General features: G+C 40.0%; 1 protein-coding gene across 1 annotated transcript in view; it reads left to right on the top strand.

The window, feature by feature from the left end:
- Positions 1 to 27,170, top strand: part of LRRC1 (leucine rich repeat containing 1) — a 70,848-nt gene that overhangs the window by 26,561 nt on the left and 17,117 nt on the right. Inside the window, exons 3-8 of the mRNA XM_061460624.1 lie at positions 2,552 to 2,630; positions 5,802 to 5,891; positions 21,125 to 21,181; positions 22,745 to 22,808; positions 23,551 to 23,625; positions 25,388 to 25,532. Coding sequence (XP_061316608.1) covers positions 2,552 to 2,630; positions 5,802 to 5,891; positions 21,125 to 21,181; positions 22,745 to 22,808; positions 23,551 to 23,625; positions 25,388 to 25,532 — 510 coding nt within the window. The remainder of the gene's footprint in view (positions 1 to 2,551; positions 2,631 to 5,801; positions 5,892 to 21,124; positions 21,182 to 22,744; positions 22,809 to 23,550; positions 23,626 to 25,387; positions 25,533 to 27,170) is intronic.

The raw sequence follows: 27,170 nt of genomic DNA, 5'->3' as shown, positions 1-27,170 counted from the left end.
TGATTATCAGTGCTTTTACTCTCTGGAGTGTTAGTGAAAGGCAAATGCTTTGAAGTACTTTGAGCGTTACAAGAATTTATCACTTTAAGGTCATTATTTAATCATGCAATCTTAATGAAACTTCTGTTTTCCATTTCAGTTACTTGTCCCTACCATGTGAAAGGAATAAAATGTGAGGTTTTGACTCCTGAAGTGGGGTCAGGAGAGATGCTTGTGAATGTGATGCTTTGAAACAGGCTGGTTGTTCAAGTACCTCCCATTTAAATTTGGGAGCTCTGTGGTGGTTTCATGACTACGTCTGAGGTTCTTTGTAGAGGATCTGCTGGGTGACTCTGCACTGGTGCTTGTTGTGCTGGACTTAGGCTTGAGATGAGACCCATGAAGAGTCTGAAGAGGCTTGGGTGCTCTCTGGCCTGATGTCCCCTGCACAGGGTCTGGAATTGTGGTACCCGCACCTCTCTGGCCCTTGCTCCAGGCTGCAGTCCCACTGGGTGGTCTGGTACCTCTGAGGCAGGCTGCTGCAGGGGAGTGAGCTCAAGCCTGATTTGGGGACTTGGTGTGACCTGTCCCTTCTGACCTCAAAGGTCCCACCTAATGATCCATTTTCGATTTATCTCATTGCTGTTGCGTTTCTGGCAAAGATGTTTCCCCTCAAAAAAACCTGCTTCCCCTCCCATACCAAAGCTGTTACGGAGGAGTGGGTGGGTAAGAACATATAAAACATCATTGATGAGAGTTAGGCTTTAAAGTCACCTATTCCATTTTATGGGAAAACTACTGTTGTTAATGGGCCTTGAAAATTTCTCGTTCACCAAGCGTACTGAGGGAACTATTTGTACCGCTCCAGGCAAACCTCACCCTAAGTGGCTTTGGCATTGTGGGAGCTCAGCTTGGTTGTTTGATGTGTTGCAGTGTGGGTATTTGCTTCTTACTCATTATTTTGATATTTAGTAACAGTGAATGTATTTTCTGAATACGCAGTGTGTTCCTGGGGTAAGTGATTAGACCACTCCAGAGCTAGTCGTAATCATTAGGAACTGTTTCTCCACCTGCTCTACCTGTTTTCAAAGCTGTGGCTAGTGTACTGGGAGCACTGTGGTTCTTGAAGCAAGAGTGATTTGCTTCCATTCCAAGAAGAAACACCTCTTGGATGGGGTGAAACCCATCTGGGTGGTGCCCATCTCCCTCCTTTCCTCCAGCCCTTCCCACTGATGTGGGGAAGAGGTTTCCAGGAGAGGCTCCTCTACTGCCCTTTCATTGGTTGTTCACAGCTAGTGACCTGGTGTTCTTGTTGGCCCTGGGTTCAGTTCTGATCTGGGAATCATTCAAAATAGATGCATTTGCTCAGCTTACCTGGCAAGAGGTGAGCATGATGAGCAGGTACTTTCCTCCCTCGTCGCACAGCTTTTGGGGAGAAGAGCTGAATGAAATACATAAGCAGTCAATTCTGAGTTACTCAGCTAGGTAGGAAGAGACCCAATTGCCAAGTCTTTTTTTCAGTGTATTTAGATCACCGATAGCTGCTGAAGTCAGTGGTGCCACTTGCATGAGGAAAATCTGTGAAGGCGTTTCCCAAAGTATTCTTTGTGATGACAGCAGTAGGAAGAGGAGATGGAGTAGATGTAATCATGCTCTGTAGAAAAAACGGAAAGAGGAAAAAACTTGGAAATAAAGTCTGATATTTACTTTAAGATTTACTTTTTTTTCCTTTTGAATTCTTTTCAAAATGAGTCATAAAAATCTAAGTTGTTAAACGAAGAAACCAAACATGTTTGTTTCAGCTTTGCTGGATCTTAGTAACAGTAAACAAGGACCTACACAGAGGACCCACAGCTTTCATGAAAATACAGCTTGGTGTAAGAGGACCAGAAACCAATTTTATGTCTAAGATAGCATATGCCAATCTGTAGTAGGCAAACATGTAATGGTAATGATACTTGAAATAAAAAGAAATCTGTTTTCACGTACAGATATCTCTGATTACTTTCTAGCAGTCTGAAAAAGTGTCCTAGAACTTACTTGGGACCCATCAATTTTAATAATATTTTAAAATTACCTGTTTTTAGTGTGAGGGAGGGTGGTTCTTCTCCCATGCACGTGTTACAGGTAGAGAGACTTGCACATTTTCTTCTTCCCCTTGTTTTCCCTCTCCATATACTTTCTTCCTCCACAGACTGTGGGCAGGTATTGATCAAATTACAAGAGGCTCAGATTTTAATTGGTTCTTTAGGACAGTCGTGGCACATAGAGAGTTTGGGTTTTTTGATGAGCAGAGGCTGGTAAAGATCAGTCCAAGGACAGGTGAGTAGTCCAGGATCAGGAAGAGAAGCATGGAGCAGAAGGGGGAAATGGGATGTGAAAAAGCACAAAATGGCTGTGCTGTAATAGCTGTGTACATGGACATGAAGCAGGCTTGCATGTTGAAATGTCTTGAAAGATACCAAGATAACTTCTTGCAATAGCAAGTTACTGAATGTAATGAGGCAATAATTTCAGTGTAGCTGCAGTACAGTTGTTGACAATTTTTTTTCCTTTATTTTTTCTTCTGCAGATATTCCCGAAATACCAGAAAGCATCTCATTCTGCAGAGCACTACAGGTAGCAGATTTCAGTGGGAATCCACTGACTAGGTAACTTCCACTTCTTCTTAGTACCTGCTATACCAGAATTACAGTCTTGCTGTAACAATTACAATTTTAAATAAGCCTTAAAAATTGTGATCTAGGATCTCTATGAAATCTTGCCAACAGTGTCTGTCTCTGGCAGGGAATGCAGCAAAAGTTCAGGTTTAAGAAGTGATGTGCATCTTTCTTGGGAGGGGATGAAATTTGTTAGCCAACCAGGAAAAATGTAAATCTGATTGTCTCTTAAGTAATTTTCGTTCCTCTTATTAAATGCATAGGAAAACCATGCTCATACTTGGTAAAGGTAAGGCAATGGTTAGCATGAATACACTGGCACAAACCCAGGTGCCTGACGATTTGGAATAGGCTTTATATCAGCTGCTGCAGATAATGGCTTTTACTAATGATTAAAGCTTGGACTAGCGTTTCATTCATCACCCTCCTATCAATTGGGACACGGTGACATCCAGTAACATGTGGCAGAAATGCACTGCATATGTCAGTGACTGCTACAGTTCCTGGCAGTCCGTATTCTGATGAGCTGGGGTTTGGGGATTATGTACACTTTTAGTACAGAAGAGGGGCTTTATTTACATTTCTGTGTTCCATCTGCTTAAGAATTTGAAATTTAAGTAAAATAAGGCTGGAGATAGCAAGGAAAAGATCGTCTGCTAGTTAAGGCCTTTGACTAGTATTTGGAGAACTGTTTCTTAAACCAGCCTGTGGCACAGTGCTCCTTTGTGATGCTGAGAAAGTCACATAAGCCAGAGTATTCACTGTGAGCACTTGCCGACCTGCTTTGCTTTGCACTGTGATGGGCTAGGAATACTTGCAGCTTGCTGGGGTGCTGGAGTGCTAACAAACAGGAGAGTGTCTATAATATCTTAAGCCGCTCCAGTGGTTTTGCAAGACTGCTTCTCCCATGTGTGCAGCTGAGTTTCTTCAGAAGTGTGCTTTGAATATCTCCCATAGTGTGGTCTAAGTTCTCCGGAAAGTCACATCTTTGAGCGTTAAAGGGACACTTGTGAACTTAACGCCTGTGCCTCTGTAGCCCATTTATATAGTGAGGATAATAATACCACAAAAATCCAGTAAAGCAAACTGAGGATGAACTGATATTTAGATAGGCAAGTGGTGAGGGTTCCCGAACAGCTTTTTCCCAGGCATGAATGTGCAGTACATAAAGCTCAGAACTGCATCTCTTGCTACTGAAACCAGAATTGTCTGTATTAGTATGCTAGTTATCCTTCTCGATTTTGTGTGCTGAATAAGGCCTGGGGCCCGACTAATGTGTTTCCTTAAACAGTAGTTGTAATGCACAGCTACAACTGAGTTAAATTAACAAAAGAGTTGAAAGGCTTTTTAATGGGGTTGAAGTAGATCTCATAGCTCTTAGTTGACAGTTAAAGAGAATTTAGACAATTCTTGATAAAGTGGCTCCAAAGTCTATGTATGTCCTGGAAAGCATCACTTGGAGCAGTTTACTAAGTTAGAAAACACAGATACCAAAACTTGATACACATGGTTGCCAGGTATTTTCTGGAATGAGATCCAGAATGTCAGTTTTGCCTGTATAACAGCACGTAGGTTTTGGCACTAATTTGCACAGACAGAGTGGGAAAGTCTAGTAGTGATTTCCTTTTCTGTGTGATACCGTGGAACTTTTTATAGCCATTGATTCTTGTCCTTATTTCCTCTAAGCTTAAAAGCTGGGCAGAGATCTTCCCAATCAATGTTCTACCACTAATACAATATGTTGTCTCATTGTCAACCTTAATAATTGATGAGCCTACAGCATTAAAAATGGCTGGCAGACCATTTTCCCCATTGCTTCAAGATGATTTCAGATTTATATTAATGAAAAGCAGGCACATTTATTGTAGAGTAGACTGCAATTCCACTATATGATATAGATAGAATAGTTCTAATTAGAAAGGACCTACAACCATCATCTAGTCTAGCCTGCCCACTTCAGGGCTGACCAAAAGATACTCAGACCATTTAACTCCAGTCTTAAATCTTTTATAGCCTAACCGGTGATGAGTAATTATAGGGGAGCTCACATTTTGGAGACATCAAGCATGTTTTGTTAATAAAAGTTCAGAAAATGACCTATAGTGCAGTATGGAGTTGAGCACATTAAAAGCACCCTCTACCCTCCATTCTAATTTGGTTTTTTTTTTTCCTTTCTCACATGCACAGTTGTATTTGCCTGTAGGTGTGTGTCTCCTTTTAGCTAGTTGCCTGCAGGTCACTCCATCTGCCTTGAGCTGGGTGGTGTGGAGAGCAGGAACCAAACCAAATGCTACAGCTTAAGTTTAGGTTGAATGCCTGGAGGTTGAGCAGAAATTGGATGGCTGGGTCAGGGCTTCTTCTCTACCTCATTACCCCTTTTAACCCACCCTGTCTCCTGTGCAACCTCAAACTGAGCTGCTTGCTGCAGCCCAGTTGCCAGTGAGCAGTGAGTGGTACAGGAATCTGCCGGCGTGAGGGGAGGGGAAGACAAGGCATGCAGAAGATGTTAGGTGACGGTCGTAAAGGCTTTGGGAACTTTGGAAGTGTTTTGCATATGACTGCATTTTATAGTGTAAGAAGGGAGTGATTACATGCTGTTGTGTTGTGAACCAGTAAATGTGAAATGCTGTAACAGTGCAACCTTGTCCTCATGGGGAACAGACTGTTCCTTTGAAAAGCAGCCTAGTAGCTAATACAAAATGGCCATGCTGTAAGCATGTGTGTAATGGAAGCCTGAATGAAAATAATTTGTTTAGTTATTTCACTGTCTAAGTGATACAGGAAAATAATAGTAAAAATGTTCAGTTTTTTGTTTAATATGTTTGATTTTTAGAAATTTGTTAAAATGCTTCAAATGTTCTCAAGCCCTATAGCTTCTTAAAGTTACAGATTGTGGGCAGGGAAGAAAGGGGCTAGGAGGCATGGATATTACCTATTCTCTGACACAGAAAAAGCTTTAAAATCTCTTTAGTTATGGGTTTTTTTTGTACTATGATCCTTAAAATTTTCTGGGAGTCGTGCTGGAGTTTGGGCATGCTTCCCTCTGTGTTTATTTTCTAAATAGATTCTTGTTTTCCACTACATGTTCTCTTTTCCAGTATGTATTACGTGAATGTCAATACTTCTGATGGAAGTCCTTGATTTGAGTCAATATCTCCACAGGTTGCCTGAAAGCTTTCCTGAATTACAGAATCTAACATGTCTTTCAGTAAACGACATCTCTCTGCAAGCACTACCTGAAAACATTGGGAAGTAAGTTTTTATACTTTATTCCTATTTTATTTTATTTTCCCCTTTGTTGTTACAACTATTATATAAATGACTTGCATAATTGTATGTAATTTCTTGCAATTTATAAAGTTTAAAGTTTATGCGCTTATTTTTTATATTCTTTCCAGGCTGATGAATCTGTTTAAGAAAAATCCCTTTGCATTTTCACTTGACATTTGCAGGCTAATGTGGAATCTGAAGCATGTGTATGTATGTTTTGTTTCTGTTCTCCAGGATTTGGATTAACTTGGAATTTTAGGTGCAGAATTTAAGATGGTGTTTTATGATGAAGATCTGACCTTTTACTTCCCTTCATTGTAGTAGGCCATTGATCTGTTATTGTGAACGTGTCAGATGGCTTGCAGCTTAGCTCAAAACCAGACCATTTTTGGCACAAGAACAGATGGGTAAAAGCTGGCAGTGATCAGGATGGAAATTAAAAAGGTTCCTAAGTATAGGAGCAGTCTAGTTCCAAAAAAAAGCTCCGGTGGGAGCTGTGGAGAGGATAACTCTTGGAACAGCTCTTAAGATGAAATCTGATAGGCTTTTAAGATATGTTTGTTAACTCTGGGAAGTAGAGCAAGGTTGCAAGGGCAGACTTCTGAAGTAGAGACACATGGAAAATAAAGTGAACATTGTTTATCTGTCTCATTTTGACTGAAATGAACATTCATACTTGGAGAAGGGAAATCTCTCTCCTCTTAGTGGGGAGAAGGGTGTATCTTACAATTTGAAGAAAAGGTAATTCTATATCTCCTCACTTGAATATGTAAGAGTGGCTGTGCAGCTTCAGATCAAAGGCTCTTCTAGCCCAGCTTCCTTCCACAATTGAAGTAAGTAGATGCCTAGTGATTAAGAAGAAAAGAGTGTGTTTCAGTGCTCCTCTTGCCATCCCCTGACTATTTCTGGTTTGAAGATTTTCCTGAGTTTTGGGTTTTGGTTTGTCTAATTGGTAGCCCATAATGGATCCCTTTTTCACATACTTGTTTAGTTTCTCCTTGAGCTCATGAGGGTATCTTCCGTATTCTCCCCTGGCGAATAGCTGCACAGGTCTATTAGCCATTGCACTGATTTGTTGTTAGTTTTTTTTTTTAGCCTGGGTTCACCTACCTTGTCTTTGATCCCTGGTATTGGAAGAGGCAGTGAGCAGCTGATCTTGATCACTTGATTTGCTATTGATGCCTTTGTAGTTTACTAGAATACCCCAGGAGCTTTTTTCCTGGCTGAAGAGTCTAACTTGCTATTTCAGCTTCACAGAACTTAAGATATGTGTGCTTTAACTCAGAAAAGAAGTTTGTTACTTTTTCTGGGAAACAGCATCTTGGAGAATTTGAAATTTCTTGCAGCACCTGAGATTGTTCTTTATCTTCCCCAACCCCCTGTTCTTTTATATGTGCACCTGCCTTTATGGTTGGTTACCTTGCCTATATTGTTCTAAGTTACTGTGTACTGAACCATTTCCACCTTTCTTTGGAAGGGTGCTGTAACTCAGACATTGAGTCACGAGGATCAGTAGAGGCTTATTAACTTCAGACAGCCTTTCATAAAGTGGTATGTTTCTAACATGGGTTCTTTCATGAGACAACATAGTAAACGCCAACTGTTTCTAAACAGAGGAGTCCAGAAAAGATCTTATTATTAGGAGCTCCTGCAATGTAGTCAAGTTCAGACCGGCATTGCTTGAGCCACATCCCATGGGTATGAAAGTTGTCAGCTGGCATCGCTCCAGCAGCAACAGAAGTGGAAAATGTCTTTTGAAACCTCCTGCAAGCACTAACAGGTTCAGCTAACGTGCACCCAGTGACTATGGCCAAGTCTTAACCTAAAAATTGCATGGGCCAGGGCTTTTGTGACATTCTTCCTATTCTGTAAAAGTTCATAAAACTTTTCATGCAGCTTTCCTCAGCACTGGCAGCTAAGAACAAGCTAGTTCAGACTTTACGGCTGCTGAAAACCAAGGCCAAAAATGTGGGATTCTGCCTGATGATGAAAATGATTACAAGAAATATGACAAGCTGAAATGACTCCAAGAGCATGAGCTGGGCTGCTCCTTTGTAGACAGTAGTTAGTGGAAGGTTGCTGGCTTCCCTGAGAGGTCACTGACTGCAGCGGCTCTGGCTTCTTTCTTGTCCTGCCTGTCATTGAGTGGTGTGAATGCAATAGCCTCTGTTTTGGAGCAAATGACTAGAAAGCACTTCAGTTAAAATAGGAATACCAGACATTTGCAGGTATGTCAGTATGTGGAGCTGTGCAAGAACATGGGTAAAAATTTGCCTATTGATCCTAAGCAGTCCAGGGAAATGCTGTGATATCATTCCAACCCCACATGAGCTGTTGCAGAACACAGCAATGTAGCCTGTACTCTCTTGAAGTCTGTATGTGATTCCTGATATTGAAGCTAAAATGAGAAGGGATTCTCATTTGCCTCAGGAAGAGCTGTATGCTTGTCATGGTAGTGTTGGTGAGTTCTCATGGAGGGCTAGTTTGACAGGCCTGCTTTAATCTGGGAGGTGCTCCCCCATTAGCTATCTAGAATATGAATATGGTACTTCTATAAAAACACTTCAGTCTCATTAGCAGAAATTTCTGCTATCAGGTTCATTCTTAAAGAAGCAAACAAATGTGTGGGGTTGTTGTCTTTGGCTTATCAGGTGTTCACTGTAAGTGGGAATATGGAAATTGAGAAGACAGTGGTAAGCCTGGGCTAAAGATGCATGCTTTCCAACCTTAACATTACACAAATGAACTCATGAGGTGTCCACCCAAATGTGCTGAAGTCTGTTGGGGAATGTCTTGTTGACAGAGAGAATGGGATCCAGCTGAAAGTGACTGGAAGGTCTTGTTTGTATTTAATGAGAACTGTAACCTGAAGTCCTTATGGATCATTTACCTGCATGAGTAAATTTTGTCAAAGTTTTAGCATTAGATTTATAAATAATAGATCTATGTTTTCCAGTCTGGCTACTAACTAGTGCAGCTTTCCTTTTTCAGTTTGCAAAATTTTCATCATTTATTGCAAGTGAATTTCATGGCGCAGCCGACCACCTTGTGTTTGGTAAAAGCAGTGAAATGCTCTGTGGCTTCTCCAAAGATTGCCTGCTTGTGCTCTTCTGTTCCTTTCTCTGTTCTTTTCCCTCTGCACTTGCTGGGACACAAGAAATGCTAGAAAATAGAAAGAAAATCATGCTTATCCTATCTTTCTGGCTGAAGAGACCAAGTAAGGCTCTTAAAGGTGTTTGGTTATGTTTGCAAATGCATTACTGAAGTTTTAGTGTGCTTTGGATAATAATGGTATTACTTGATGGAATAGGCTGGACCTATGTGCTTTGTATGAGATCTGTCAAATAGTGAGCAAATACTGTTTGTGATTTATTCTCCTGCAGTTGGGCTTGTTTCGGGGAAGAACTTGAAGTCCCTGTGCTTGCTGCCAGTCTTCTGGCCGCTACAGTATGTGATACTTAGGCAAATGCATCCTAAATTCTTACAGTCTTATACTCTTGTCTGGAAACTGTCTAATGCAGACAGTGAAATCTCTAATTCATCTGCATGTAATACAGTATGTACTTAGTGTCACTTTAGTTTTTTTAAGCTACCTATTTAAAATCTTGTGGCATTGCACATTTGCCTTACTGCCTGAATGGGCAAAGTGAGAAAAGTAATGGCAAGTATTTTTCTGAGTGGGAATGCTTGGAAGGTTAGGTAGGAAGTTTTTCCTAATGGCAGATAATAGACTTGAATTGCCTGGCAGTGAACCATTAGTGGAAGTGTGTCTTCCTCCTGAGTTCAGATATCCAATCTGTTATTTTCATGGTCTAATGTATAAGATGAATTCCAGTGTTCAGCTTCACTGTCTCAGGCCAGTGTCTGAGCTTGATCAAGCCATTGATACGTAGAGTTGCTGTGAATACTTTTGCTGTGCCGTTAAGAATTCTTCTGTATAGATTTTTTTATACTTTTCTTTCCCTTTCCATTGCCAAAAGGAGTATTTTTAATAGTCCCAACTGGACATTTGAAGAACATAAGCAAGGCCTACTTTGAACGTTTTGTCCTTTCTCTTGCTTATGCATAGCCATGCTCAGTGTATGTCAACTTCTCTTTTTTCTGTGTGACCAATCTGCTTATCCAGTGCTGGTATATGTGCTGACAGTTTTCCCTGGTCAGATAAAGCATTCCTCTTTTAAGCTCATGTACTGTTTTAGGGCGTACTAGAATGATGTGTGACATACTGCGTTAGGACTTGGTAAAAGGTTAGGTGTCTTAATATTATGAGTGCTAATTTTTGTGTTTCCCTGTGATTGTGTTCTCGTAATTCCTGGTGTGGTTGCTATCTGGAGTAAAACAGTGAATGCTAATGCATGTGAGATCTTTTAGCTAATAATTAGGTAGGTGCAGCTTGGAGCAGGAATTGTCCTGTTGGCTGGGTGAACCATTCAGAGAAAAATGTTACACAATTTAAGCTGAGAGTGGGAGAGTCTTTTACAATGTTTCCCAGTCTAATGAGAGCAAGTCTAATTTCCTTGCCTATTCTGCAGAACCATGTATGTCTGTACAGCTGCCCAACAAGCAAGCATAACCTGTTCTTCCCAGCGTGGGTAGCATTTAGGAGTTTCCACTTGCTTCCCGGATTTTTCTTCAGTACTTCCTTATTCATGTTACATCCAAAACACAGGGCATGACTTTTACCTGCAATTAAAAAAACAGAGTATTTTTATGTAGGGGTATTTGGGTAAATCAGGGTGTTTGTAAGACTTCCTAGTGCATACCATACAGTAGTATGAATAGTCTAATGTATGTCTGTCCCCAGCATTTTCTCTGTCCATTTGTGTTCATTCTTTAGCGTTGTCTTAAGGGTTAGTTCCCTGCCACCGCCAGCCCTCTGTGATGTTGTTTTTTTACCAGCAAAGATTTGGGAACTTAAGAAATCCATACAGTGCTCTCATGGCTTGACGTCTAGAAAGAGAAGAGAGATTGTGTCAGTTTTGTGTGTTTGCTTACTTACTTGTGGTTCATAGGCTTGAATGGAACCCAGGTACCTTCTTTGGGAGGCATTTTATGTGAGTCTCTTAATCTAGCAATGTGCTTAATCTAGCATTGGATTCTCAAATGGGTGATTCACAGGGGCAAAAAACCCAGTCCTGCCAGCATGAAATGTGTATTTGAAAAAGACAGTTACCTGTTAGGCTCTGTGAGGACAAGAAGATCCTCAAGTTTTGTTAATGGCTGAAGCGAAGTGCAGAGCTTCACTATTGTGCTTGACATTATGATTTAAGGCCTGCTCTCCGTCAGCACACCAAACATCTAATTCATATCCAGATTTTAGCTTTCATCTTTTTTTGAGCAGTCTCTTCTGTGCCTGAAAAAGATAAAGATTACCTCTTTTTCTTTGAATGCTAAGGTTTAAAGTAGGAGTGTGTTGGAAGTTCCCTGCCTGATCTCTAGCATGGCAACTAAAAATAGCTTTCCTCTGCCATACACAATCTTTATCTCCCCCCATTCTAAAATATACAGATGGTCACCTACTTGGACATGATCTCCAAATCCTGAGGATTCAACTGAAGTTCACAGTAATTAAGATCATGATCCATAGTATCCCCATCATTCACAGCCTCTGTTCTCTTTTTTTCAGAGAACTGCATAATCTGTGATGCAGTAGACTAGCTTTGTTTTAGCTTTAGAAACTTTTGATGTGGGGAGGGATGAATTTATTTAGATGGGAAGGATATTCTTCTGATGCCTATGACTGATGAGTCTGGTTTACCCCCAAGCTGCAAGCAGGCTGAATGGATCTGTGGACCTTACTACTGAAAGGGAAATACCAGGTAAGCACAGAAATTTTCCTCTTAACATCTGCAGCTAGCAGGTAAAATGCTGAAATAGGCATTTCATTATGATAGTGAACATAATGAAAAGAATAGAACATATGTTACTGCACATAAGAGCATTGTTTTGCAGAAAGATTTGTTACAGGCATGCTTTTCAGAAGCAGTGGAATGACAAATATCCAGAGTTATTGTGTTGGAGAAACAAAGTCATGGAATGTGGTTGCTTTTTTGTGTATATATATATATATATATATATATATATATATATATGTTTAAATCTAGAGGTTTAGAAATTTGCAGCCACTTCTGAACTCAGAATCTTTGATGTTGATCTGAATAGGAGTAGCTGGAGAAAAGAGGCCTTCATAGGCAGGGGTGATGTGCTTGATACAGGTGATGCAGAAGCAGATCCGAATGGCATGCTTATTCTGATGGTGAATTCCTGGTCCAGTCCTTGACTGTGTGTTTTTCGTAGTGAATGCTGGGATACCTCAAGTCTAGATTACACGTCTGGTAGCGTCACACGTAATGGAAAACATTTTTAAAATTGTGTGGAACAAGACAATGTAATTCTGTTCTAAAGTTTAGCATAATAATGTCTGATTAAAATATGCTCTTATATGATACAAAAAGAGTGATGGGGAGGCTTTTCTTGCAAATACGTAGGAGAAAGACTGTTTGTAGGTGGTCTGGCTAGGCTGGTTTAAGTAGTGTGAGAAGCTCTCACTCTGGCTTATCTGAATTTAGCATGACAAGTAGTATTTATGGAGTTTGAGTAGGTAGAGCATTCAGCGTTAATCACAGCTGTTTGTTAAATGGACAGAGCCTTGGGTGACACGGTTTAGTGAGAGGTGTCCCTGCCCATGGCAGGGGGGTTGGAACTAGATGATCTTAAGGTCCTTTCCAACCCTAACTATTCTATGATTCTATGAAACCTGAATGCGAAGGAACTCCAAAGTTTATTTCAGGAACACTGTTTAACAATATAATAGTGAATGCAGTGCCATCTGGCCTTTAAATAAGAGACGTTGCATCTTGTATGTTGCACAAGGAAGAAGTTTGATGTATATTTAGCAATTTTTTTTGAATTAAGTTGTTGAAGATTGGTGGTGTGTGAATGGAATGAAAGATATTTAAAAAATGAAATCTTGCAGTAATAGTGAATTGGCTTATCCTCCCCAACCTGTTCCAGTAATCTTGATAAGCAAATTGGAGATTGTTGAGCTAAAGCATTCAAAAGGGAACAGGCTGAGCCATGATTACGAATCGCTCTCTTCTTTTAAATGATGCCTTTTGAAGGTCATAGGGAGTTCAGTGTTCCTGTCTCTTCTTTGGACCATGCTTGTTGCTACATGTGAGTGGGACAGAAATAGTAGAACTGATCTCAGCAACTTGAAACCCAAGTTTATGTAAAAAATTAATCTTAATTAGAAGCTTAGACTACCTCTGTTACATATTTAGGGAATTCTTTGGCCATAAACTGTAGAACTTTCCTCTGGTTTTTAAAATTTGGATGTGACTTGTGCTACTGGCTGTATATTTAGTCTTTCCTCCAGTTAGTGGCTGATAAGATACTGAAGTTTTTTATCCTTCTGTTTTCAGTTGTGGAAGATCTGTAGCTTTTTACAAGCCAATTAATGGTACTGACAGTACCATTTACAAGCCAATTAATGGTACTGACAGTCAATTCAAGTAACTTGCTGCGCAAGTACTCTTCCTGTGGCATTCAGTGTCTTTGCTGTTTAAGGGTATGATGACAAAATTAACTGACTTTACTTTCTTTTATGCCTATTTAAAATCAGTCTTCCAGGGAAGGAGCATTTTCATAGAATCATAGAAGGGTTTGGGTTGGAAGAGACCTTAAAGATTGTCTAGTTTCAACTTCCCTGCCATGGGCAGAACACCTTCCAGTAGACAGGGTTGCTGAAGCCCCAACAAACCTGGCCTTGAACACTTCCGGAGAAGGGGAGTCTAGAAATTCTCTGGGTATTTTCCTCCTGTAATTTGTGTCCACTTTTCTCAGCTCTATAGAAAGTGGCAAATTTTAGGAACATAATTTTTACTATGTCGCTGACATGGACAGTGGGATTGAGTGTGCCCTCAGCGAGTTTGCCGATGACACCAAGCTGTGTGGTTCGGTTGATACGCTGGAGGGAAGGAATGCCATCCAGAGGGACCTCGACACGCTTGTGAGGTGGGCTGATGCCAACCTCATGAAGTTTAACCATGCCAAGTGCAAGGTCCTACACCTGGGTCAGAGCAATCCCAGGCGCAGCTACAGGTTGGGCAGAGAAGAGATTCAGAGCAGCCCTGTGGAGAAGGACTTGGGGGTTTTGGTTGATGAGAAAATGAACATGAGCCGGCTTCAGTGTGCGCTTGCAGCCCAGAAAGCCAACCGTATCCTGGGGTGCATCAAAAGGAGCGTGACCAGCAGGTCGAAGGAGGTGATCCTGCCCCTCTACTCTGCTCTTGTGAGACCTCACCTGGAGTATTGTGTGCAGTTCTGGTGTCCTCAACATAAAAAGGACATGGAACTGTTGGAGCAAGTCCAGAGGAGGGCCATGAGGATGATCAGGGGACTGGAGCACCTCCCGTATGAAAACAGGCTGAGAAAGTTGGGGCTGTTGATCCTGGAGAAGAGAAGGCTGCATGGAGACCTCATAGCAGCCTTCCAGTATCTGAAGGGGGCCTATAAGGATGCTGGAGAGGGACTCTTCATTAGGGACTGTAGTGATAGCACAAGGGGTAATGGGTTAAAACTTAAACAGGGGAAGTTTAGGTTGGATATAAGAAGGAAATTCCTTCCTGTTAGGGTGATGAGGCACTGGAATGGGTTGCCCAGGGAGGTTGTGAATGCTCCATCCCTGGCAGTGTTCAAGGCCAGGTTGGACGAGGCCTTGGGTGATATGGTTTAGCATAAGGTGTCCCTGCCCATGGCAGGGGCGTTGGAACTACATGATCTTAAGGTCCATTCCAACCCTAACGATTCTATGATTCTATGATTCTACTTGAAATTTTATTACTAGAATTGTTCTCACTAGAATACTTGTCCTGCTTGTCAAACTCCAGAAGCAGACTGCTAAGGAAGGCCTCACGTGCCTTTTCCTTGCTCATTATACACCTAAACTTGGAAGAATAGTGTTTAATTAATAACAAATTACTTTAAGTTATTTTGCCTCTAAAAAGGAAGGGGAATGCTCTCAAAGATTGCTTCTATCTTTAACAGTAGTGGTAAGATGTAGTGACAATTTCATCAAAATTAGGCCTAGCTAACGTTGCTTTGCAGTATTTTTTTACAGCATTCTTTATATCCTGGGGTAGAACCATAGGACTTCACATGTATGAAGATAGTTTGTTTTGAAATGGATGAGTGCCTTTATTTAGGAAATTAATACTTCCTGTAATTTCTGGCTCATGGAAGAATTTCTGGGATTCTCTAGCTAAGAATTTGCAAAAAATTGCTCTCCCCTATTGCACAGTGTGGGGATAAGGTCTCTCTCTATAAATTCTGTCAGATTAATCTTGTAAAAATTCATTAGTACTTTTCTTTATCATTCACTCTGTAAAATAGGCTTCCATAACCAGAGGGTACCCAAACAAAAAGACAAGAGGTGGAGGGGGAAGCTGAAGTTAGGCTTTTTTGAGAAGTAGTCTTCTGGAGAAAAGAGAGCATTTCTTCCTTGTATCCAATCTAAACCTGCCCTCTTTCTGTTTAAAACCACTGTCCCTTGTTCTGGCCCTGCTAAAAAGTTTGTACCCATCTTTCTTGTAAGTTCCTTTTAATCACTGAAAGGCTGCAGTGGGGTCTCTCTGGAGCCTTTTCTTCTTCAGGCTGAACAAGTCCAACTCTCTCAGCCTGTCTTCATAGGAGAGGGGCTCCAGTCCTCTGATCATCTTTGTGGCCCTCTTCTGGACCTGCTCTAACAGGTCCACATCATTCTTACGTTGGGAGCCCCAGAGCTGGATGAAGTACTCCAGGTGGGGCCTCACCAGCATGGAGCAGAAGGGGAGTGTTGCATCCCATGCTCCTGTCATTTTACTGGGGGTGGGGTGGGGGGAAGAGTTGCTAAATATCAGGTTCTCAGGGAACTGTTGGTCTGCAGCTAGAAGCATTGTGGGATGGGAGTAGCTTAACAGCATCCTATCAGATGAGTGACTAGTCACCCAACTGGTGTGTCGTGGGGCAGGGTCATGCATGTTATTGGTATTACTTGGGCAGTGGGGACAGGCTGTAATATATTTAAATATGGCTAGTTTCATGCATTTTGTATGCTGTTGTCAGAGTACCACAATTAACTTATCTCTTGGAAGACCCTTAATAGATAGAAAAACCCGAATGTTCCTTTTCTGCGCTAAAAAGAAGATGAATTGACTAGTTTAAACTCCCTTTCTTCACAGTGTCACAATTAATGTGTATGTGCTGTGTGGACAGAGATGCAGGGCAGGCATTATCAAAGTAACAATAATCTTCAGATGCTGGCCTAGTGAACTAAACTCCTTTGGAACTGGTGGTTATAGCCAGAATGTGGATTTTATATGCTGCATCCTTGGGCTTGTTCTGTAGCCATTGCTACTGCTGCATTAAAAAAAAAGCTATTAGCACACCAAATTCAGAATCTGTACTGTGGTCTCACCTTAGCCATCTTTATTGCATAGCATCTTCCTGTGTTCTGTATAAATGTGTGGACCATGCCTGTTCTCCTTCTTCTTCTTTTTGCAGTCCTACAAATGTCAGGAAAAACTACGTTTGGGGTTTTACATTCCCCTAACTAGCTAAAACTTGCTGGAAGGGTGCAGATGGGGACATGCTTTTCTGCAGGTGCTTTAGATCTTCATCTCTTCCAATTTGCTTCCTTGTTTCCCAAAGCCTGACGTCTTGCATGCTCAGCTGTGTGGTGCTCTTGACATGAAGTTGAAGTGTGTGACTTTTATTGCTCAAATAAGAGAAGGACGTTGTCCAGCTTTTTTGACTAAGCACCTTTAGCTTTTGCGTTAGTCCTTTTATTATGTGTTTTTATTTTCTCCTAGCTTTTTCCACATTTCCATTTTCACCTTTATATTTTTAACTTCGTTTTTACAAGAAGATAGCATGTGTCTTACTTTATTTCCAGTACTTTCCTCAGAAGCCTTTGCTGGTGTACCTCAAGGGCTTGGGTGCTCCCAGTTATGTTTGCAGGACTGGGTTATATAGTGTTGTCTATTGTCACTCTTAAGGATGGCTTTTTGTCCCCTTGAATAGGGGAATGATGGAGCTGTTCCTGGTAAAGTACTAAGGTAACTCATCTCAGTTTTGTATTTTATAACTTTACAAGACAGAGTGTATTTAATGTGTATGTGGCACACTGAAAATGTAATTTCACCCAAGGTAAAGAGGGAATATGTGTCTCTGTCTCTTATCTTTTTTGGTTTCTTTTAAATTTTTTTTCTAACCGCAGTTGATGTTGTTTTACCTATTGCAGTGCATTGCTTTTGTCCAGAGTCAGCTGCTTTTGAAATGGGCGTTTAGTAGAACATGTTGACGCTCATAATCTCTTTGTAATTCATCCAAAGAAAAACTGACTTGCTTTGAAGATGATGATGATGTTTTGGTTCCGATCCTGGTGACTGGTTCTAGTCTTACCTTTATTTTGGAGGAGACCACTGCAGTTGACATGAAGTATTATTTGCGGTGTTCTCTCTCTGTGGACCATGTTGGATTGCAAGATTCTGTCTGAAAGCCTGACAGGAATTCTCAGAAAAGGCACTTCAAGCATTTAGGGACTACTTTGCCACTATTAGTTTTGTTCTCAATTACTGATTTTGCATTCTTTTCATTTAAGATGAATACGAATATGTACCATGACTTGAGGTACAGCACTAAAGAAGTGTATCTGTTTTGTACTGAAGGTGACATTTTCAGCCGTATTGTACCTTTACATTTGACTTGGTTCCACCCTTGCATCAGAAATTATCTGGAATGCTGAGTTGGAAAACTTTGTAATTATTTCAGCTGCTGCATCCTTCACCTAATTTGGTTGCTGCCTTGTGTTCAGTAATCTCACATAATGCTCAGTATTTGAGGTGCGTGTGGTAGGTTTTGCAGTGAGACTTGTTAAAATATTAAGGCTTTTTGCAGGTGAAGTAGGTCCTTACAACAGTAGTCACAAAAAAGTACTTACGGCTTTATTTTTTTTTTTCTTATTCTTTAGAATATAGATGGCATTTTGCTTGTACATTTTCTATTGATTGTGGGAGGGGAGCGAGGACTGTTTGTGTTGGAGAGTAGCCTGCAATGCTCTATGGTTCATTTGTGTTTCTGAATGCACTATGTGAACAGTCACTGATGGAACTGTGTCTCCTGTCTGAGTGGACTAGATTACCGTTGCCTTGATGTTTGTGGATTGAAGCAAGTAACCCCCCAAGGCTATTTTTCTGTCCTAAGTGAAGATCAGGATTAGGGAAAAGAATAAACTGTTTAATTTAGTATATTGTGAAAAATCTCTGTATTTGAGAAGAGGGAGAATTACTCTTTCTGGGGAAAAAGTGCTATTAAATCAGAAAACATATTTGAAAAATGGCACATAACGTAGGATTTTTCCCGCAAATGAGTAGAAATCCTGTTTCTTGAAATACCTTGAAACCAGAAAAATGTTAGTGAACATAAAATGTGTTAAGAACCTTTTGGTAAATTTAGGGAAGACCTATACCTCTGGTTTGTAATGTATTGAAGATTGGTGTTTCAATACCACACATTGGCTTGCTGGGAGCTACATCTGGAACTAGTTGAAATTTAAGAGTAATAATAAGTCAAAAGTTTCTTATCATTTTGTAGCCTCTGTTTCAGATGGATCTGCTCTTGAACATAATCCTTCAGTCTAACATGGCAACTTTGCTGGTACAGGCTTCATAGACTTAGTCTCTATTTTACATTACTTGGGGGGAAGCTTCATTTTGCCTCTTGGGGTCTGCTTACATTGTGTTTGCACTCAAGACCTTGGAAGAAGTAGAAAGCATAGATTAAAGGGGTGAAGGGCAGTGTCTTTGTTTTGTTCAGGGTAGAGTTATATAGTAGCGAGCATGCAGCGGGTGAGAATAGTGTAGACTAAAACATTTCTCTTCTAGAAAGCTGAACCCAGGACAGACATGAAAGCATAATCTTGTAGGCAGCGGACTCCCATAAGAAGAGAACCTAGCCTGAGACTGCAGTTGGCTACCAAAATGCATGGCACATGGTTGGATGCAAAGATAGCTGTTGGTGGGTATCCACATGGGCACAGCTACCCAGTGGGTCCTTATCGCATTGTTGGCTTGGGCAGTACAGATGCCTGCCTTGCACCTTCTGTTGTACTGGCCCAGGTGTTTAAGAGGATTTATTCTATGTTGGATTAGGAATCTGTGTTACTCTTGCTAGGTTATTTTTTAAGCAGGATCAATTTCATGAGCTGGTTCACTGGCTTGCCCCAGTTTAATGATATGATGGAGCTGGTTAAGATGGTGGTTCCCAAGTTCTTGCTGTTGAATATGGTTTTGCTGACAAAGATTTCTGTTTAACCACAGCCAAAGGGGTGTCTGATGTAAGAAGAGAAATTAGAAGATTGCACCATTTTACTCATTGGCACTTCAACACAATGGCGAGGGAGATAAGTAGATGCAGGGTGATCTGTAAAACACAAGATTACAAGTCAGCTTGGCTGTTTGTGCATCCTTTTTGTATTCTCTTGATAAAAGTGAATCATCTAATATGAGCTTGAAGAGGAAGTGCAAAAGTCAAAGTAAGATTGGAATAGGTTTCTAGAATACCTGTAAACAAAAATGTAATGGCAGTCTGTGGGTGGCAAAGTAAAAGCAGACCTGTGTTCCTCTTGGAGAGAAATTGTTTTCCATCACCCTTTCCCACTCCCACTCCACTGGTTTGGTTTCTGTGAGGCTATTAGATACCATATCTCACCTTGGCTTGTGTTTTATTTTTTGAACAATGCTCCATCCCTGGCAGTGTTTAAGGCCAGGTTGGACGAGGCCTTGGGTGATATGATTTAGCATAAGGTGTCCCTGCCCACGGCAGGGGGGGTTGGAACTAGATGATCTTAAGGTCCTTTCCAACCCTAACAATTCTATGATTCTATGATTTCTGGTGTTAAAATTTTGTGAGAGAATTTTCTCGTGTTGTTGGCTTCATTATTACCTTGTTTCTGTCGAATGATTTTTAGTGGCAGAAGCAGTGTTATTATTCTCTCTTATTTTTAATTGGATTTATAATAGGTTTCTACTAAAATATCTTCACTTATATGGTATGTTTTAATTGTATTTGTTCTGTAGGAATACAGAACGCGCTGGGTAGAATGTGTTTATTTTAAAAGTGGGAGGGGAACTGCTGTAGTCTAAGCTTCTGTAAGATTTTGTTCACTGTTTTCTGAATGCAGTATGAAATAGGTGCTTGAAATAAGGATGTTTTTTTCAGACACTGTCCAAAGTCAATCTGTGAAAAATCATCTTTTCACTTTAAAAAATAATTCTTCAGTTTTAGTCAGGTTATGAGCTGTTTTTTTTACTGGGGCTAACTAATGATCCTGTAATTCAGTACGTTTGTATTGTCTGAAGTGAAAACAAATAGTTCAATTTTATGTGGTCTGAGTATGTGGTGCTTTTTTGTTTTGTTTTTTTTTTCTTAAGGTATACAAACAAAAACATTTTGGGTTTAGCCTTAGCATGTGTTTCAAATTTGGTGGAATTTCTTTTTTAATCTAGATTTTATTTAAGCCCCGGCACACTGTTACCCCTTCCCTGCAATGTTCTGCTGTAGGAAACTATGTATTTGCAGTCACCATATCTGATTTTTATTTTTCCCTGGGTTGCTGGAGGATTAGAGCAGATTATAGTGTTGGGATAATGTCTGACTCCTTGTGTCCCATTTAGCCATAAATAAGCCCTTGAAAAATCTGAATGTTGCTATGGTGATATGAGTAAAAGCTGGGATATGGAGTAAGTGAGCCGCTTAGAAGCGTAATGTCACTTATAGTAATGAGCACTCTGGCATTAGGACAATGATGGCTTTACCTGAGGCTCTGTAACTTTGGTAGCCCATGCCAGATTCTGAAAGCGAGTAAGTAAATGCAATTCATATTGAATGTGCTCTATTCAGTAACTTGCAGCTATGGACCTTCTAACAAATGGAAACTTGTGTTTTTCTGTTTACTTTCTAGCTTTAATGTGTTGAAGTATCGCAAAGAAACAAACAAAATCTTCCAGTCTTTGTATACTGCCTTTCACATGATGGTCTGGTTGAACTAAAACAAGAAAATCGGTTCACAGCAATTTTGTTTTAAACTGTGTAAACACACACTTTTCTTCTGAAAGTGTGGAATATAAAAAGTAAGATTGCATCAAAATGTGTTTTGTTCTTTTTCTCTTTTTTAGTCTTTATAACCTGGCCTCACTGGAACTTAGAGAAAATTTGCTGACATATTTACCTGAGTAAGTGAGATTTCATGTGTTTGATTGTATTAACATAAAATGTTCTCAGTCTTAAAACCTGGTAACATATGAAAGTGAATGACAGCTAAAAAAAATATTCAATGGGAATTAACAACATGTAATGCATTTAACTAGGTGCCACTAAAACAAAGCTGTATTTTATACATCGAGTTGTACTTGGTTAGTAGCAGGAGCCTGCAGTCTGTGTCAGTTGGTTTTGCTCTATAAAATACTCTGTATAAAACACAGCAGCACTAAATGTTTCTTCCTGCACACCTTGAACGAGCACATCAGCAGTGAGAATGGTGGTTTGGGTTGTTTTCATGCTGAAATTTCGTAACTGTGAAAGTAGGGTAATAGGATCTGAGAGATTTCCACTCTAGACCTTCACAGCATTTAAATAAGCATTTGTGTTCGGGGCTAAGTAACCAAAAGCTTCCAAACCCAAGAGATCAAAGCCTTGATGACAAACTAGGCCTACTGATGTCTGAAGTCTGACTCCTCCCTCCGTAATTGTTTGGGAAAAAGATACCTAGATATTTCTGTGAAGTCTGTATTATGGCAGAGGAATTGGTGGTCTTCTGTAAGGTTAATCAGATATCTTATATATTGGGGATCCTTTCTGGCTGCCTGGAAGAAGCCTCTTCTTTATCTATTGAAGTATTTTCCTTCCTTTATGACCTGCCTGCTTCTTACAATTGATTTGGTGACTCCTATTGTGCTTGTTTGCATAATCTAGTAAATACTGTAATGGATTTAACCTATTTTAATCAGAATCTCTTCCCCAGTTTCTTTGGGGTCCTTTTTTTTCTGTCAGTCTACCCAGTACCTTGGTTGCAGCCGTTACTATTTTAACATGGCACTTTAAATGTCAGTGGTCAGAAGATATGAATTGCTAGCTAGGTTTTGCAATGCTATCGTAAATCTTGACCATTTTATTGCTTCTGGAAAATTCTGACTGTCAGTAATGTAGCTGGCGAGTCTTGAGTTTTGTGCTACTGTGGCTTTGGGGAAGGTAAGCAAGAGCTCTACAGCAGACTGCTTTTAAAATAGAAGGATGGCCCTCTATGTATGCTCATGTTTAAAGAACTTCTTTTGCGTCCTTATGGGCTTTCCTCTGTTTGCATCCTCAAATCCAACCTGAAATACTTCAGAAACGGATAGATCATGTTGAAGAATTAAATGGTGGATTTATTGACTCTTGAATCACACTATAGGGAATTTTTATCCAGTTGCAGAGCTATAGATTTCCCTTAAAAATAAATCTAACCAACTGTACTAAACTCTGTGGCATTGTCCACCGTGAGGGACTGATGGTTAAAATAAAGAATAATTATTTGAATGCCTATACTAAGTTTTATGTTTAAAGGGCATGCAGTTACACTGACAAACCAAATTATTTTTTTCAGTAAGATATTACTGAAAATAGTCTATGTCCAGTAAAATAACTGTCTATAATACGTTGTAATTTGAAATACAAGTCTCAGTAAAATGAGCTCATTCAAATATATGGGGCTTCTGTTGGTTTAGACTGATGTGGTTTTGTATTGACTTATCTTGCAGATCACTTGCCCAGCTGCAGCGGCTAGAAGAACTTGATTTAGGAAACAATGAACTTTATCACTTGGTAAGAGAGCATGCCATTAAAAGTGCACATTGGTCTTGTTTTATGCATCATTTAGATTAAATATGTGTAAGATTTTCAAAATTGAAGAAGGAAAAAATTATGGAGGGAGCGGCTTTATACATACAGATGAATTTTGGCAGTGAGATGGTACTTCCCATATCTGCTTAGTATTGTTCAGTACAATATTACTTTACCCAACACAGCTGCAGCTGATCTGTAGAAAATAAGAGCACTGAACAGACTTTTCCTACAGAAAGAATGAATTCTTGTATATATTTGCAGTTACAATGAATGCATGGGCTTCTGCAGGGAGCTGGACAGGCTGAGCACAGATGAAAGCTCAGCTATTTTCACAATGGGAGTAGGAATCTTTGAGAAGGGGCTGAGGCAAACTGTTGAGGATTGCAGTGTCTCAGTGTTGTGGCAGATAGTTCTACCAAAAGACACCCATCATCTCTCTTAAAATGACTCAATTAAATGTTGGATTTGCAGTAGATTAAGAGTGTGCATGTAATTTGTTAGTGCATGTCAGGAAAAGTGTGATAGGTTGTTAAGCTATAGCAATTAATTTGTATGATGGAGTTCCCAAATGCTTACAGTCACCCTTGCTGCATTTAACCATGGTACCTCTAAGTAGTGCTTGGAGTAAGGATTGGGTTTCTCAAACCGTAATTACGAGGTGGTCATTTGGTTTTACTGGAAGTTCCTATACCACTTAACATTATTACTTTTTATGTTATAGCCAGAAACAATTGGTGCACTTTTCAATCTTAAAGATCTCTGGTTGGATGGAAACCAATTAGCTGAAATACCTCAGGTAAAGATGAGCTCTACTGATGCTGTTTTGAAGATGCTTTTAAAACAAAACCTTTTTGTTCACTCCTACAGGGAGGTGATTTAAAATCAAACAGTTTTCTCAGTTCACATTGCCTGGGTTTGGTTTTGGATGTGTAAGAGTTTTCTTTTTCTAAGTTCTTCTGCAAGGGATTGTACATGGTATCGTATGTTGTCAGACATTTTCTTTTAAACATTTTGACAAAGGAGCTGTTCAATTTAAAGGATGACACATCTGCCATTAACACTCTCAATTATCAGGGAGCCACTCGTTGGCTGAGCTAACCCTCAACTTTTGTATCTACCTGAATTGTAGTTTTGACAGTTTTGTGGATGAATCATTGGGGTCGTTTGTTTTTTGTTTTTTGTTGTTTTTTTGTCTCTTTTCAGTCACCTTCATCCATTCAAATACAGTGTTTTGGAGAAGTACAATAACAGAACTGTTGCCATAAATAGAAATTTTGATCTCTGCAAGCAAATCTCCCATCTGACATCAGCCATGGGATGAGGGGCCTTAGCATTTAAAGCTTACAGTGCTCTAAATTTTCTTTCTTAAGAGCTGTGATAAAGTTTTTCTTTAGAGCCAAACCTGTTTTCCTCCATTCCTTGTGCAGTTTGCTTTTATTTGCTGTATTGATCTCATTGTCAACAGTGTTACCTGGAAATGAGCTACAGTTTAGTGGGCTTTGTTGGCTTTGTTGTTGTTGGCTTGTCCTAATAATTTTTTAAGTAGGTGTAGTTAAACGCTGATACTCACTCATAAAAGGTTGAGTGTGACTTCAGCAGCTGTTTTTCTTGAAGCTGGCCATTATTGCGTATTTTGTTTAATGTCCAAAAGATGAACTTGTAGGATAAAAGGGTGTGTGTGTGTATGTTTAGTGGAAGATTCTCTTGAGAAGCAAACATTTCCAAAATAAGAGGACTGATCTTGTCAGTTAGGATCAAGGCTGTCACTGTGTGAAAACTTTATATATGTAAAAGTAAAGGACACTTCTGCCCCAGCCATTCTGTTCTCTGGAATATGATTTGGATTACTAAAATGAGAACTATTCCGGAGCGTGATAGTGGTATGTGTATACATGGGGAATGGGAGTGTGCTCTGATGGCTAATAGGGACAAAGGCATTTCTCTGTCAGAATTTTAAGTTAATTGTTGGATTACCGTTGTAAAAAAATACATTAAGTAATCATTAATAATTGTAGATGATGGCAGTGTAATTTGACAGTTCAAATATGCTTGCTAGAGCAACACTCCCTATTCTTATTTCTACATTTGTTGCAGTTGGGAGATCTGATGATACGAAATCCCTAGATGTCATGGCATGTTGCTGTATCAGCCAGAAGAAACTAATCTTAATTTGCCTAGGGTTAATTGGGAGGGGCAGACTTTTAATTACATGGAGGTTGATAATCTCTAGTTCTGAAAAAACAGCTTTGCAGTCTTTACTTGAGGAAACCTCCAGTTTTGGCTGGTGCTTGCCTGGGTGTGCTTAGCATACCTTGCTTGGCTACTGAAGCCTGTCTTAATAGTTAGAATAAGAAGCTGTGTCTGGATCACTTGTTTTGTCATATGTATAATGTAGTTACTTCTTTCATTCTGCATTTTAAGGTCATACAAAGAATGGCCAATTTAGAGGTCATTCAGAGAGTTGTTTTTCTTTGTGGAATTTCATTGCCATGGTACATTTTTCAAATTGCTTTGTTACATGTTTGGGCATGACTTAAATTTTTTTCCTTGTATCACAGGAAGTAGGAAACCTGAAAAACCTGCTTTGTCTGGATGTTTCTGAAAATAAATTGGAATGCCTTCCTGAAGAAATTAGTGGTCTGACATCTTTAACAGACTTGCTTGTTTCTCAGAATTTACTTCAGGTCTTACCTGATGGCATAGGTAAGTACAAGGTGCATGCTATCACACAGAACCATTTAATCCACTCTAAATTAGAAGTCATTTGTTTTCAAGTCTTTTGAAGTCCTTTTGTGCAAAAGATGAGCTTGCCTCAACATTTTGTCTTTCTTTTTCTTTTCTTTTTTTTTTTTTTGCTTAGTACGAAATGCGTAGCTCTATTAATTTCACATTTTAATTGTCTGCATAATGACTACCTTGTAATCCTTTCTTGGTCTTTACTTGATACCTACCTGAACAAAATGAAAGTTATTATGTCCTCTCTGTTCCCACCGTGTCCATGTCACTATCATAACATTGTAAAATTCTAGCTTGTAACATGCTGTAGGTCTTGATAAGACTGACTGACAGCATCCCCAGAAAAAAAAAAATGTCCTTTTTAGTGGGGATGTGTAATTATCTTCAGTTGCACGTGATTAATCCTATACTGAACCCAGTGGAAGGCTGTTCAGCTTCAACCAATTACACCTCGCCCTTGAGGGGGTATCCAAACTACAACCTTGCACTGTCTGACCCCTTAAAACAGGTTTAATAACTGAAGAGTGTTTTCTGAAGCATTAACAGAGTCTTTTTTAAGGTAAATGTTAACCCTGCAGTAGCTGTGACAAGTAGTCAGCAAGAGATTGTTACTCATCAACTTTTTCTGGAGAGTTTTATGTTGCAGAAGTCTGCCTTCTTCAAGGAGGACTTGTGAATGTGGTTTAACTGGGAATGTGGAAAAGAATAGACAAACATTCACCTTCCCTCTGTATGCTATATAAGCCTAAGAAAAGCAAAATATTTTTCTAGAAATTAAACCTAGGGGACTGGGGTGACTACTATGGGTCCTACAGGTGGCTAGTGTGTGTTTGGTAGAGAGTTCTAGCAGCCTTCTCTGATGATCTGAGCTGGCCAGTGCAATTGTACATCAGAAATTGAGTTGTATTTACCTCCTGAAAGGCTGCAGTATGACTTAAAAGATGTGGCCTAACGGGTGCTGGGTAGATGGGATATAGTAACTTCCATTGATATGCTGCACATAGTTCTCCTAATGTGGTCTGGCCAGTGTTTACTTATTTCTGGTGAGAGCTCACTACTAGTTCATGTTCAACCTGGTGCCCAGCATAGTCCCCAGGCCCTTTCCAGCAGGGCTCTTGTGCAGCTTATCCCTCCTCAGCCTGTACCCAGTGTACAGATCTGTTCTGCCCAGGTGCAGAACTGTGCTTCTTGCTGAACCTCAGGTTTCTGTTTAGCTTGCCGTCTTTCTGTGCATCAGCTGTCTCTTTGTGATTTGGCATCAGCAAATTTGATGTGCCAGCCTATTAGGCTATTTTGTACCATGTAGGGATGGGCAGGGAGGTGTCAGCAGCTGGTGATGTCACTTGAATTCTCTGTTCGGGCTCTTCTTGGGGCAACTCTGCTTTGCACTGAAGACCAAAAAAGAGGTACAAAGAGCAGAACAATGCAAGCTTTCTGCTCTGAAACAGTATTTTGTCCTTCCTGGGGAGAAGGCGTTCAAAGAAGTTTGATTTCTAGTCCAGAAAATAAACTTGGGTTTCATGTCTGACTAACTGGGTTCTGTATTAGGACAAGGAGACCTTGGTCCTGTTTGGATTTGGGCTGTCACTTTGGTTCCATTTGGCT

Source organism: Pezoporus flaviventris, unplaced genomic scaffold, assembly GCF_033815535.1.
Source record: "Pezoporus flaviventris isolate CSIRO_AGI_PZ_B2104156 unplaced genomic scaffold, CSIRO_AGI_Pfla_v1 ptg000031l, whole genome shotgun sequence".
Taxonomy (NCBI): Eukaryota; Metazoa; Chordata; class Aves; order Psittaciformes; family Psittacidae; genus Pezoporus; species Pezoporus flaviventris.
Note: the sequence above shows the minus strand (reverse complement) of the source record. Positions and strands in the feature narration are given on the sequence as shown.